Source organism: Etheostoma cragini, chromosome 17 (assembly GCF_013103735.1).
Source record: "Etheostoma cragini isolate CJK2018 chromosome 17, CSU_Ecrag_1.0, whole genome shotgun sequence".
Lineage (NCBI taxonomy): Eukaryota > Metazoa > Chordata > Actinopteri > Perciformes > Percidae > Etheostoma > Etheostoma cragini.
In genome coordinates, this window is record NC_048423.1 from 13,169,737 (window position 1) to 13,183,467 (window position 13,731).

At 38.4% G+C, this 13,731-nt stretch overlaps 1 protein-coding gene and 1 long non-coding RNA gene across 3 annotated transcripts in view; one reads left to right on the forward strand and one right to left on the reverse strand.

Annotated features, from left to right (window-relative positions):
- LOC117960265 overlaps positions 1-10,156 on the forward strand; it is a 15,572-nt gene extending 5,416 nt beyond the window's left edge. For both annotated transcript variants that reach the window (XR_004660102.1, XR_004660103.1), the window contains 3 exons: positions 6,374-6,509; positions 6,821-6,966; positions 9,416-10,156. This is a non-coding gene — a long non-coding RNA (uncharacterized LOC117960265). The remainder of the gene's footprint in view (positions 1-6,373; positions 6,510-6,820; positions 6,967-9,415) is intronic.
- bmp5 (bone morphogenetic protein 5) overlaps positions 4,350-13,731 on the reverse strand; it is a 9,651-nt gene continuing 269 nt past the window's right edge. Inside the window, exons 1-7 of the mRNA XM_034897972.1 lie at positions 12,773-13,731; positions 10,150-10,342; positions 6,812-6,960; positions 6,296-6,493; positions 5,743-5,819; positions 5,524-5,634; positions 4,350-5,386 (exon numbers count right to left, since the gene is read on the reverse strand). The exon at positions 12,773-13,731 is cut by the window's right edge and continues 269 nt beyond it. Coding sequence (XP_034753863.1) covers positions 5,237-5,386; positions 5,524-5,634; positions 5,743-5,819; positions 6,296-6,493; positions 6,812-6,960; positions 10,150-10,342; positions 12,773-13,274 — 1,380 coding nt within the window. The 5' untranslated portion in view covers positions 13,275-13,731 and the 3' untranslated portion in view covers positions 4,350-5,236. The remainder of the gene's footprint in view (positions 5,387-5,523; positions 5,635-5,742; positions 5,820-6,295; positions 6,494-6,811; positions 6,961-10,149; positions 10,343-12,772) is intronic.

A 13,731-nucleotide genomic window follows, 5' to 3' on the forward strand; every position in this document is an offset into this window, starting at 1 on the left:
AAAATACTGAGGTTTGATATAGCCATAGAAAATACTAGACTGATGATAAGGACAGGTCAGGACCCTTTGCTGTAACAGGCTGTTTACTGTAAAAAGTCACCCAGACTGTAAAATGTTGAATGAAAAACTGTATAGCTGACAACACCAACCACAGTGTGTGTCATCCTCACTGTTCTTTCTCTGTCCTTCTCCTGCACTATGCAGTGTAATATGCCGTTAAGACTAATGGCTAAAACAAAACAACATCAGGGCGAAATGTTGGGTTAAGTATTCATTCTTTTATTCTGAACTCATGATCCATTTTTGTGTGACATCTACCCAATTAAGGTCCCTACAAAACCAAAGAATTGATGAATGTTAAGACATACATACCTTAAGAAGCTTTCAGGCACTGTCCAGGATCTATTGAATAAATAGGTTTGCAGATATAATAGTGGAAGATGTGCTATCGTCTTATTTTAATCATCTGCAAAGAGGTTACCAAGACAAAGTGAGCTAAGTCACTGGTGAGCTGCTGAGCAAAGTACAACAATCTACATTAAAAAAAACTAGATACCTTTTAATTTGCTTAGCTACTACAGGGACACTGATTAACTCAGAATCAGGGCCTTACATTTAAAGACTTGGTCAAAAATATTTTTTTTTTAGGATTGTTTTTACCTTTGAAAACCACAAAGCAGCAGGTTTTAATATAAATAGTTTACATTTATAGATTCTTTTTCTGTCTTTCTTTGGTTCTTTTTTTCTTTACTTAGTTCATAAAATTGCACAGATATGCCCGGGTTCTTCTAATGTACCATGTTTTTGCAGCATTTTAAACATTAGTTTAAAACCTCCGAGATACAGTAAATCAGCAAGATTAGTACAGGCCAGACATCCTTGGCCACAGAAACAGGTTAATATCCTGTGCATCTGCTTTGGTTTGTATTTCTCCTTTAAACCTCTTTATTTTATGTGTACTCTGCCATACATTTTACAATAGATGGGTGACAGGAGGACATAACTAACTTGCACATAAAAAAAGAAGGCGGACATTGTTAGCATCTCATGTCAGTAGCTTTTATTTCCACCGAGACAAACCCACAAAAGAATCTTAACAGACTCACATGTTTTTTTTTTCCGGATTCTCAAGGAAAACATGTTTCATCAGTAAATGCTGCATGCAATAGAAAAAAAGAAAAATGGAGATTTACGGTTAAAACTGTGTGTAAATACATTTCATAGAGCTACACAAAGTAGAAAGCGGGTTTTAATTCATGATTCTAGTTTATTCATGAAATCATATCAGAAAAGCACTGATAATCTATTCACATTTATATTGTAATGCGCATGTTAAATCCAGACTAAAAATACAAGATTTCAAAATGTAGGAACGGTTTAATTGCACAGGTGCCACCTCTGTTGATAATGAGAAGTGACAGTTGTCTTTGCAAACCGTCTGTTGTAACTCTGAGATTCCAAAATCCCTCTCTTCACTGGTTGGGGAAGCTAATGTGCATATGTGAATAACAAGCAAACATAGCAGTGTTTCCGCGTTGCCCTCTGTCGGGACACATTCCTCGCGGGTCCTTCCGCAGCCTTGTCATACCAAACAACATGTAAAAATGCGACCCATATGGTCTCCCTTTTCAAGAGCGACTGATTGAGCCGTATGGAAGTCAGAGCCCACCCACAGAACGGGAATAAGGAGAACCATATGTGGGGAGATGAATTAGGTAAACTGCACAACATTTTTATTAGATACAATTTCACTTGCCTTGTGGATGGACTGAAAGATGACACTTTCAAAATAAACTTTGAGCCTCGGGAAGAAAAAGACCTCTGGTTAACAGCGGGTAACTCGAAGAAACATGGATATTCTAAACCAAATGAACAATAACTTATGTTTTGTAGTTGTATTAGATGAACCAAAATGTGATCAAAATAAGCATCTTGTCACTCATCTGGCCTGCCTGCATTATAGCCAACTATACCACTAATCAAGTACATTAATGATATATAACATTTAACTAGAAATGCACCTTTACGGTAACTGGCATATTAACTCTATTAAGACTGTGAACAAATGTTTAGTTTATGAGTATGTTTGTGTAAAGTCCAACTTTTCTTTTATGGACTACTGACTACATTTGATTTTCATTTCAAATACAACTGTTCTCATTCAGAACACTTGTTTACAAAATGAATAACTACTCAAAACACTTTAAATACACTATAAATAAATCGTTATGGAAAGTGTTTTACAAGGTTGGAAAGCTGTAAAGTTTTGGAGCCATTGGCATAGAAACATGCATTATGTTTAAAATAAGAAGTTGAGTTTTCCCATACATAATGAGGAAAAGATACTTTTCCCTTTCAATATTTCTAAACCATTATGTTGCATGTTTCCACATACTCAGAAACTGTTGCTAATTATCTTGAGTTACTTTGAATCTTAGAATGACGACTTCACAAAAAGTGGGCTGTAAAAGTTATTGGAAAAAGAAAACAGACTACAAAATATCGCAGCTGCTGTGATTTAATCTGTGAGGACATTTCTGAAACGCCTCTAGCACAAACTCCTCTGTCGGTGGTCTAAGATCAGCAGCCTATTAACATCAGCTTTTTGTTCTGCAGTATTTGTCGACATATGTTCTTCTTTTGATGGTTTGGATTAGATAAAAAAGGAAGTTACCTTAATTATCAAGCATTTGAAACTTTTGACAGACATCCAGCTCCGACCTTCCTGACAGCTTCAAGATGATCCTACCTCAATAAATATTTCACATTTGCTCTACAAAAAAACATGTTCCTAATAGTCGCTCACATAGAAATATTTTCTCAATCAGTTTAAGAGAATAAACATGTTTGTGGTAGAAAAACATCTTAATATCAGCACCTGAAAACACAGCTCGACATGATGTAAATGTGTTCATGTCAAGCCGACAGTTTGTTGTGACAAATACTATAAACTGGATAGCATGATTTATGAAAAATTCACAAAAAACCCTTCATGAAATGTAAATTGTGATGGGTTGTGACCTTTTACCAGCATGTTTCAGAAGTGGAAGTGCTGATCTGATAAATGTCAAGGCATCTCTGACTCACTGCAGCATGTTTTGGACCACAGGGGTCTCAGAGGATAAAGGGCCAGTGTATTAATGTGCACCGAGCATGGCAATTGTTACCCTTTCCTTTTATGTGGTCAGAAGGTTTGCTGTCGAGAGGGCTGTGTAGTTTTGGAGACCTTAAATAGGAGCTCATTCATAGACGCTACCGCATTACAGAAAAGGAAGAAATGTAGCTGAATTGGAAAGAATCCATGATATTAAACAGTCGATGGGATTGTGAAGTGCTAGGAGTAATCATGCCAGGCAACAGGCCGCAGGAATGCAAATCACCCCTCAAGCCAAGAGTTAGGTTAGCAGGTGGCCTCTTCTATTCACTGAATGTCAACACTTCTTTTAGATGGAGCCCACATAACATCTGGGCAGGCCAGCCACTGCTTTTAATTAAGTGAAATACAGTCACTCAATGTTCTGCCATGTCAGAGAATTTTTTTTTGTAGAAGAGGGAGGGTAAGGGGAGAAAAGTGCAACAGTACATATCCTGTGTTCAGTGAAGGTCAACACAGTTGTGTAAACAAGTATTAATCCATAACCTAATCCCTAGATTTCCAAGACCATTGAAAATCCCTGCATAACCAGAGAACTTCTCAGGAAATAGCACGTTTGCCTTGCATTTTTCTGGAAATTATGCTTATCCTGAATGAGGAGGCGAATGCCACAACACTTGCTAAGTTAAGTTATGATCTTTGTTTTTTTCTGGGGTGGATCTTAGCTCTGAGCAGATGGCAACATTCAACACATGAGTGTAGGAACTGCAAGTAAGCAGAGGTGTGCCATACAGATCACATAAGTCATGTGATGGATGGTATCTTTCCCCATAATCAGGAAGGGATTGCTTACAAAATGATATACCTTTCTCTGCTTTTAGCCTCATAATAATCACCCTTTTGGGCTGCCGTTGGAGGTCACAGCACAGTTTTACCACTAGCACTGTACCCCTAGCATTACCACTCCCAAAGAGCATGTCAACAGGCTCTGTGGGTGGACCCCTAGTTTATACCATACTTGTCAAACATTTATAAATCTGAGATGGTAGTTTGGCAAACAGTGTGTAAAACATCCGGAGAACTCCAAACAGAAATACAAAAGGACAACTTGAATTTTGTAAAGGCTGGAGGACTTGCAGCTGGAGAAAGGGGGGGGGGGGGGGGCGGGAGATGCATTTCTGCATATAGTTTAGGGTGATAAATCAAACAAGAAACGCTGCAAGGTTAAGTAAAGGGCCAGCAAAAAAATAAGAGATTTCAAGTGTTACATTTATTAAAATACACAACACTCTACAATAAGATATACTTTCCCCGAGCAAGACGTTTGCAGCTAATCCACAGAAGAATGAGAAAACAGTGTTTCTGGAAGAAAATTACATAAACATTGTTCTAAAAAATTGTAATTTGTAAAGCATCCAAAACTAAACCCTCAACTTTATAAGAGTTTCAATCCAGACTGACACAACCCCCTTGTTGAACACACACTCTTTTGAAAAAAAAAGCTGGCTTGGAAGGGTGAAACAGTATCATTGCTGAAAAACAGTGGCAGCTTGAAAATAGCTTTGTGCAGTTGGGTTTACATTAGAGAACACTCACTATTTTTTTTCTTCAAGTGATCCAATTTGATTAACAAGATTTCCATTAGCATGTAGGAATTGTGATATTATTGCTCAGAGCAACATCAATTGTGGGTCCATAATGTGGACAAAATAAGAGAAAAAAATAGTGTTAAGAAAAACACATTATATACTGACAAACATGTATAATTCTAGCTCAGTGAGCATTTAAAGCACAAGGCAAGCATATTGTAAAAGGGGGGGAAACAAGCAGAAGGGGAAGTGATCTCATGTATCATGATGACTCCAGTGAATAGTTAACTCATAAAAGTTATACAGATGTTACTAAGAGGGAGTATATGCCAACGGACACAAAAGTTAACTGATAACTGACGTTAAGTAAAATCAACATTTTGTCCTAATCATTTAAATATCACAATGTTCAGTGCTATTTTAAAAAAAGAAGAAAATAAATTAGATAATACAACTTTATATACATAATACTGTACATCACGTCACACCTGCAGCAGATGTGTTTTCCAGCAATTCCCATACCAGATAGCATAAATTAAAGTTGGCCCGGCCACTAATGGCAACCACAGGACCTAACTACCATATTTCTGTATTTCTTGAGAATTACGTTTGAGCTGTCATCAAAGTAAAGCACTGATATTGCATTGAGCTTGGTCGGGGCACAGCACGGCTTTGGCACATTGTCAGGAAACATTAAATGGACCTATAAATGAGAACATAAAGTAGAGGTGCAACAGCAGTGAGTTTCAGATGAATTATACCTGCTGAGAACATTATGGTAGCTTATAACAATATTTGTATTGCAAAACACACATGCAATGCACTCTAAAGAATACTAACCAGGGTTTGCACAATTGCATGATTTGTTGCATTCATGTGTGCGTTGAGTGGAAAAGAGCATTCACCATCACAGTAAAAAGCAGCATAGCCCTCAGGCGCAATGATCCAATCCTTGGAAATAAAGAGCTTCCTTTTATTTATGACAATCAAAACGCATTGTTCATTGTGTTACTAGTTAGTTTTCCAAATGTTTTGAGATGTGAAATCATTTCGTCTTACCTGCCAGCCCAAATCTCGAAAACTGACGTAAAGTTCATGCTTCTTGCAGGCTTGCTTCTGTTCACTTGTATTGTAATCTGAATAAATAAAAAGGGTATTAATCATAAAAGAAAGGATTAAATGTTTACATATTATTGTGTTCTTACTGTAGGAATGTTAGCACCACATTGTCTATAAAGCTTCTGGACAAATCCACTAGAATGCAGTCAATATATGCAGAGTTTGGAAGTACACAAGATTGTCCCTTGTGATACATTGGACATTTTTCCTATTAATGTTACTTAATTAATACTATTAAAATCCAATGGATGTTCCTTCAAGTGTTGTCTTTACCACGTCACAGTGCAATCTGGCCCAGTAATTATGGGGCTATCTTGCTGCTGGAAATCAAGTTGGTTAGTCTAAGGGATGGATAGTGTGATGGACCGATGGCAAGCAGGGCAACAGAATGTAATTAAATGTATCTTATTGAGAGAGCAGATGTGTTTAGGATGAAATAAGTGATGACAAATGACTGTAGCATCTTAATTACAAAATAAAAGTGCACACACACCTCCAGTTTTTGGTGCCCTAGATGCTTCTTGTTGATTAGAAGATTTATTACGATTGTGGTTCTTTTTCTTCCCACCAGCAGCTCTGACAGAGCGAAGCAACACCCCACTGGCCTTGAAGAAAGCAACCAGGAAAGGCTGTTTGGACTGGGGCCCGTTCCTCCCAATGATTCCAGCAGATTTTGTGTTGATACTTCGGCCTTTAAAAAACAGGAGGTAAATAAAACTTTCAAGACAAAACTTAAGCGTAATAGGAATTTTGCATCGTTTTACGACTGTTTTCAAGGTAAATCCAGTATCTATACAAATAAAATGTCAAGCCATTGGTCTGTTTTGTACATTAATGGCCATTTATTGGAGGTAAATAATACAATAATCCACAGATTGTCAAATAAACAAGTCACATTTGTCCCGGGGTCAATAAGTTTAAAAAAAAAATGAAATAAAGACATTATGGATTATCTACCTGACCTTTTTCTAAGCGTGTGTTAAAGTAAAAAAACTGAACTTTCACTTGCCATCTATAGTTTCCAGACAGAGCTGCAAGCCCAAGTTCTGCTGTGGGTTCATCACCCAGTGATTACTGGTGGCTGTGATGTCAAACACTAGCCAGCCCCCATCGGATGCCTGGACCTTTTTGGAGTCGAGCAAGAACGTCTCTGCATCTCTGAAGGTAATAAAAAACAAAAAAAACGAACATCTGCATTAAATAAACAGCAGTTAAAATGATGCACACACAAACAGCCAGTACAGGACGTAACAAGCAAGCAGCAACTGCTATCACAAAACAAAAACAGCATCCAGTATGTCTTTTTAATTTATTTAAAAAAAAAAATTTATTGTTTGATTTTTAGTCTCAGTGGGTATGTTGGTTTTTAAGATTACTACTCCTGTGTTGTGGAGACGTGCAAGTGAAAAGAATGTGGTCACTTTACTGCCGCATTATGAACAAATTACAAAACCTCAGTGTTTGCTGTACTAAGTTAAGCCCTCAAACAAATAAAACTTGTCTATGTACCTTAATGTTGCATAGCTTTAATGGCACACAAAAAGGAAACCATATGCATTTTTGACAGCATTTAAACTGTCTCCAAGAAGTCTTAAGCCATTAATCTGAAACTGATAAACGAGGTATCACAAAGGCTTTCAGTGTATTAAAAACTGGAGATTTGGCGTGTAAGAGTAATTTGGTCATTTTTGTATGCCAGCATTGTACTGGAGATAAAAAGAAAGCAGCGTCACCATTGTCAATGAAGCTATGGCTTGTAATCAACTGCAGACTTGTGTGGTATAACATGTGCCAAGATTTCAGCTATTTGATGGGCATTTCAGGATTTATGAATTGTGTATATCAGCCCTCGTATATTTTTAACATTAGCCTGACATAAGGCATCCATAAACCCACAGTTGAAAACGCCCCGCTTCTAATTTGCATTAGATTCCTTTCAAGTGGCAGATCGGATAAAGCAGCGCCTGTTCAGTTTTTTTGTGGTTACATTGTGTTGGTTGGAGAGAACCAAGATTTTCCATGTGGCCCCAATTGTTCAGAAATTATTCATGTGTTTATTACAGGTGTAATAACCCAAACCTCATGTAGAATTCCACAAGGTCAATCTTTATGAGTGACATACCGATGAACTTCCTCTTTGAAATGTACAGTATTAAGCTCATATCCTGTGATAATTTAGTTTGTGTAGCTAAGTATTCACTATTCCCATAACCAGAGGAAAATGCTTATCCTGCCCCTTCATCTGTGCTGGATGTACTGTTCCACAGAGAGCGAGTTAAAGTGAGTGGCTCAGGGATAGAGGTACCTTCTCTTTTTTAGGAAAGTCTGTCTCTTGCAAATTATGCTCATGTGCTACTATTCTCCAACAGCAATTTATCTTGAGTTGCAAAGTTAAGTACAGTAAATGTAGCAGTTGTAGCAGTGCAAGACATGGAGTAATGTTACTTTAGTGGAGTGAAAATAGGTCAGAGTGGTACGTAGTTGACTGACTTTAAAGGTACCCTGTGGAGGTTTTGATTACTAGTATATGAAGCAATATGTTTTTAAGAGGTCCTCAGTTTGTTTCGTTCATGAACTCAAGGACGATGATCTCCCCGGATCAACATTTAGTGGCAATAAAGTACCACAATATTTAGCAACGGGCCAACAACGGCACTGAAGAAGACACTGCTAGCAAGCAAAAATGGATGTAAACCGTTTTAAATTTGAACAAAAATCAACTTTGCAAACGTTATAAAAGAAAGTAAATGCATTCAACACGTTCCTTAGACTCCCACGATGTGTTTAGGCAAGAAAGAGTGACTATACACGTTACTTTGTTTAGAAGAAAATCTCTACAGGGTACCTTTAACCCATCATCTGAAGTTCAATCTCACACTAATAGTGAGTAATAGTTTACTGTATTTACATTTACTGCAACCTTTACTTAACCCTAACAAAATGATTAGTAGATGATGCACTGCTGACAGGAAGTGAGGGGATAAGGTCACTGGCTGAATTTAAACTGGGGACATTGCTATTACTGTACATGGTCACTATTTTATTATTAAAAACCCATTAAGATTCCCCAACAAAATAGTTTTAAATTGGTACCAAAACCCACTAACTGCTAACTTACAGAAACCATGCTGTAAGTTGGTCCACTAGTGGATTTTTGTGTAGAAGTAACCAACTGAAACCCATTGGCAGTGTAACTTTGTCTATACAGTATTAACCTACATGACTGATATGTTGAAAAGAAACATGAAATAATGATTATGGCTTACAAACTAATAGTACACATATGATTTAAATCGCTTCCGATGTTCATTAAAGTCACATACTCTAATATTGTTTCTAACATCTCTTGCACTGGGAAATAATTCTTCTTCTTTGTGTAAACCAACTCAAACACATTATTCCCATGAAAACGTGTGTGAAAGACTAAGACTAAGCAGTCTTCCCCTTTAAGATGGCAGAGTCCATTGACTTGGACCTTTTCAAAGCCCCAGAGGGCCATATCTCCCCTTCAATCACCCACACACATTTTTGGCAAGCAAATGTGGGCCCACTTTTAAGTACACCCTTGTGTATTCAGCTATGTCATGGTTTAAACTTCCGGGATATTGTTAAGACAGGCAGGTGGTGGGCATAACAGTGACCACGGGAGCACCCGAGGGAGCCCCTTCCCCCCCCCCCCTATTGTGGGCCCTCATGGTTTCATCTGGGACACAGCCAGCTTGGCAGGCAACACAAGACGAGTGATAACTGATGGACCTTCCAAGCTTCATAAGTGGCCAACTTGCTAATGGAGTTCTCTTTATCCGAGAACTATATTTGTAAGGCAGACATGGTGCGAATGAAAGAGAGCAGAGTTGGAGATAGAAGGGTGTTCTATATGAGTGGAAAGTTTTAACCGTGCAAGACAATGGCTGTTTAACTATTTCCCTTTTAAATTGTGAATCAAGATAACTGGGTAAAAAGTGAGGTAAAACTACTCCTCAGGGCCCTGTCAGAAGATTAATGGACCAAAATCTCTGATTAAAAAGTAGCATTTTTAATGTTTTAGCTGGTGGACATAGAGCTAATTTTTTATATCTTTATATAATGTTGGTAGATTAATCAATAATAACTAATCCTTTTTTGGATGCTGGTCGTTTTGTATGTAAAATGTACTGTGGGAACACATAAATGTTAAATAAACTGTGGTAAAAAATACAATATGACGATGAATAATTGTTCGGGGTATAAGTGTAAATCCTATAAATAGTTAAGTAAAGTGCAAGTTACTCAAAATTGTCCAGTACTGAAGTAAATGTACTTCCAGCACAGCCTCAAATGTTTGTGTTTTGTTGATTAGGTACTTACTTGTTTTGATATTCCTTGATGACTTGATATATTGTAACCATCAGAGTAACATTGTCGTAGCGAGCATGACTGCGGTCCTTGTAGATCCGAAACTCTGCAGCAGTCACCGCCTCTCCGTCCGGGATCTGAGTCAGATCGAAACGGAACTCCTTGTAGTGTCTACGTTGGTGAGAGAAATCTTTATCTTTCTCCACTGGAAAAGAAAATATTGTATGATGAATTTCATTTTTACTGACAGCAAAGCTCACACCGATCAAAGAATATGACTTAAACTCCTAAATCGCCACATGCGTTGCTCTAAGGAGAAAATACGCCAGAAGTAACGCAAAGAAAAAGAGTAATTTATCACATCTTCTTTTACATTCCAGGTCCAATCCAAACATTTTTACTACCAACAAAAGCACTTTCCAGTTCATTAAATCAGTCAACTGAATACAGGTAGCAGTTCCCAGACAGGCCCTCTACTGTGTGCCTAACTGCATTCTCTGGCCATGATGAATGGGCTGTCAGTTAAGAAAAACAGGCTGATTTCAATTAAAGACACTTTCGTCTGCTCCTCAAGTGAGAGAAAAGACCAGACAGGATTCTTCAACGTCATGTGAGCGTCTACTCTGACCTCATTTCTGACCTCATACTGACCTCCTGCAGGTTTCATACAATGTTTAATGACCCTTAACCTTTAAAACTAAATAGTTCTACTATAATGAGTAACATAAGATATTTTTTTAGGCCTGACTTTTTTGAAAATTAAAAAACGTATATGATGTATGAATATGTTTACATTTTGCTGCATGGAAATTAAAAAAAAAAATGCAATGACTTCAAAGAGCCTTAGTCTAACATGCTGACAAAAGATACTTTCATGCCACTAAAAAAAGTATCCACTAAATGTCTTACATCAATGCCTAGTAGCAGAAAAGAAGCATGTGGCTGAGGTCAGTGGATTTTCTGACATCCTCGGTAATATCATGTTGTGCATTTCCCTGATATTTTATCAAGAGAGAACGCCTGTGGTTACTTTGCACGAACAGGTCAGAGGTCAGGTCTGACTTTTACCCACTGAGCGTGTTCCATTATATTAGCCACAGGCAGTAATCTGAAGCAGAGGTGCCACTGAGAGCATTGAGCATTTAACCTTAAAATAAAGATTAAATAATATTGACTTCATTCACTGGTAAGTTAGAGCTGAGTGCATTGTTAATATGTCACATATTAATTGGATTCAGGTTGTTCTAGCAGGACAGTATTCATATTTTGTGAAGCACATTTATAAATGACTGGTGTGTTTTATCTTCCTCTTGCATACAATCTCATGTACGTGTATGGATTTTCTGACTTCTCATTCATACACTGAAAGTTCAAACGGTTACAGTAAGCATATTAAACTGCATGAAATGCCACATAGACGTTTCTAAAACAGTTGAGGTCAGTAGCTACATTTGAGTGTACTGTAATAAAGACAGAGCCCCATTGAACACTTCACTGACAGTCCCCAGAACGAGAGTCGAGCTTTCAAGGCTGACAGTGTACATGCCCTGGTATAGTGGTAAGTGGAAACAGATGGGCTCAGGCCAAGGTGAGGGAATATACTTCCAAGTAACTCTACCAATTCAATTGTCCATGTTTTGCTCTATATTTAAGGAAATAAAATCCTTAACATTATTTTAAGATTATTTATAGTGATTTTATAATTTTTCATTTGGGATTCTGCAAAGCTGTGTCATATTTCATTTTTGAGTAACTTTCCATGCGGCATGCTTAATATTTTAGTTCTCATTAGAGAACAATAAATGATCAGAATAACACACATGAAGAATAACGCTAATGCTTTCTCTTATTGACAGAAGCTCAAGAAATAAAGGCATCAGTCAATATCACTCCCCTTTTAACAACAGGAAATCATTTAGACTAATTTTCTCAATGTCAGACAGTCATCTGATAAGGTGCTCTGAACTGCTGGGTTAAGGGTCGCTGCTACTGAACAAACCCAATCATTATACAGATCTGCTGCTTTTTAATACAAAGCAGCACAAATTGGTAAAAGGTTAAAATGTTGGGCCTAAATCTATTAAATGCTGAATATTCTAATCAAGACAAAAGCATGCAAACTGACAATTGTCTGAAAAAAGACTTATTTACATTTACATTTTATGAAACAACCTGTTAATTATTAACTGCTAAACTTTAATAAGAGTTGTATATTGTTAACAGACAACATCTCAGATTAGGTCAACAGAATCTACACACGTGAAAAACTGCATGTGATGATAGCAACACAGCAGACAGGCCGATGAGTATATGAATAAATTACATAGATGCAGGCTTTAATGCTACAGTATTTTATGGTCCTGGTCTGCATGGATTGGACAAAAATTGCAGTAAATGTACAAAATATCAGGCTTTTCATTAAGTACACAGATAAAGTGCTTCCAGGTAAAATAATCATTATTATTTATTTTTCTTAACAGTGGAGGGAATGGAGATAAAGATTAGTGTGAGTTGGAGATAATTTAAACTTGGAGATCTTTCTATCCTAAATAGGTTAAACTTAGAACCTGGCCTGTAGGTTTCTATTGATTTAAGGAAACCTGATGAGAAATGAAGCCACTTTAATGCCACTTACCTAAATTGACAAAACTCATAACCATGTCGGCATCATTGAGAAAGTTGGTGTCGTGCGCTGTGGTGAGTGCGGGGCTGTGGCCTAACAGCGGGGCCGCTCGGTAAGGCTGTGCCACACGGGAGTACCCGGCGACATGCTGGGGGCTGTAGGAACCTTTCCTGGAGTGCCCTTGAGCCTTGGTACTGAAGCTCTTCACTGTGCCCGGCTGCACCCCCCCCTCCTCCTCCTCCTCCACGGCCATGGCGTTGTACAGGTCGAGCATGAACAGCGGCGCCGAGGACGCCTGCTTCCCGGGAGAGAAGGGCCTCGGACGGTGAGGCAAGCCCAGGATGGAGAGGATCTCTCTCTGGATTTCCCTGCGTTCGTGATTGCGCAATCTCCTGTAAATAAAACTGGAGTGCACATGGTTGTCACTTAACCCGCAATGGGCGCAGGACAGAAAACTCAAGCAGCTCCACGCAAGTCCAAGGATAGCACGGTTCAGAGGTGTAAGCGCTGTCATCTTGTCAAATACTTCACTTTGGGTGTGAAGTTGAACTACATCGCACTCTGTGTGAATATAAAACAATTTATATCTCTGCCAATAAGGACTCACAGACTTGCCATGTTAGGCAGATGCATCACAACTTTCAGGGTGGTAACTGAGAAGGCTTTTTACCATTCAGCCCTTCTACAGATGAGGGAGGCTATCAGCTTGCAGAAAAGTCGCCGCTCCTCTCCTGTGCGCGAGTTTCCTCCAGCAGTATTTACTCCTCCAGGGTCCATCCAAAGCCTCTGCCACACCAAGTATTTATGGAGCTGCGACCCCGTCCATCACCTTACTCCTCTGTGATGCAGCAGGCTAGGTACGCCCATAACGTCTAGGGATAACCCGGAGTTTCCAGTGGATGAAATGTGTTGAACTGTGTCAAAAATGAATAGAGAAGAGCTCGACTCATGCCCCGACTCGCATTTTTCTT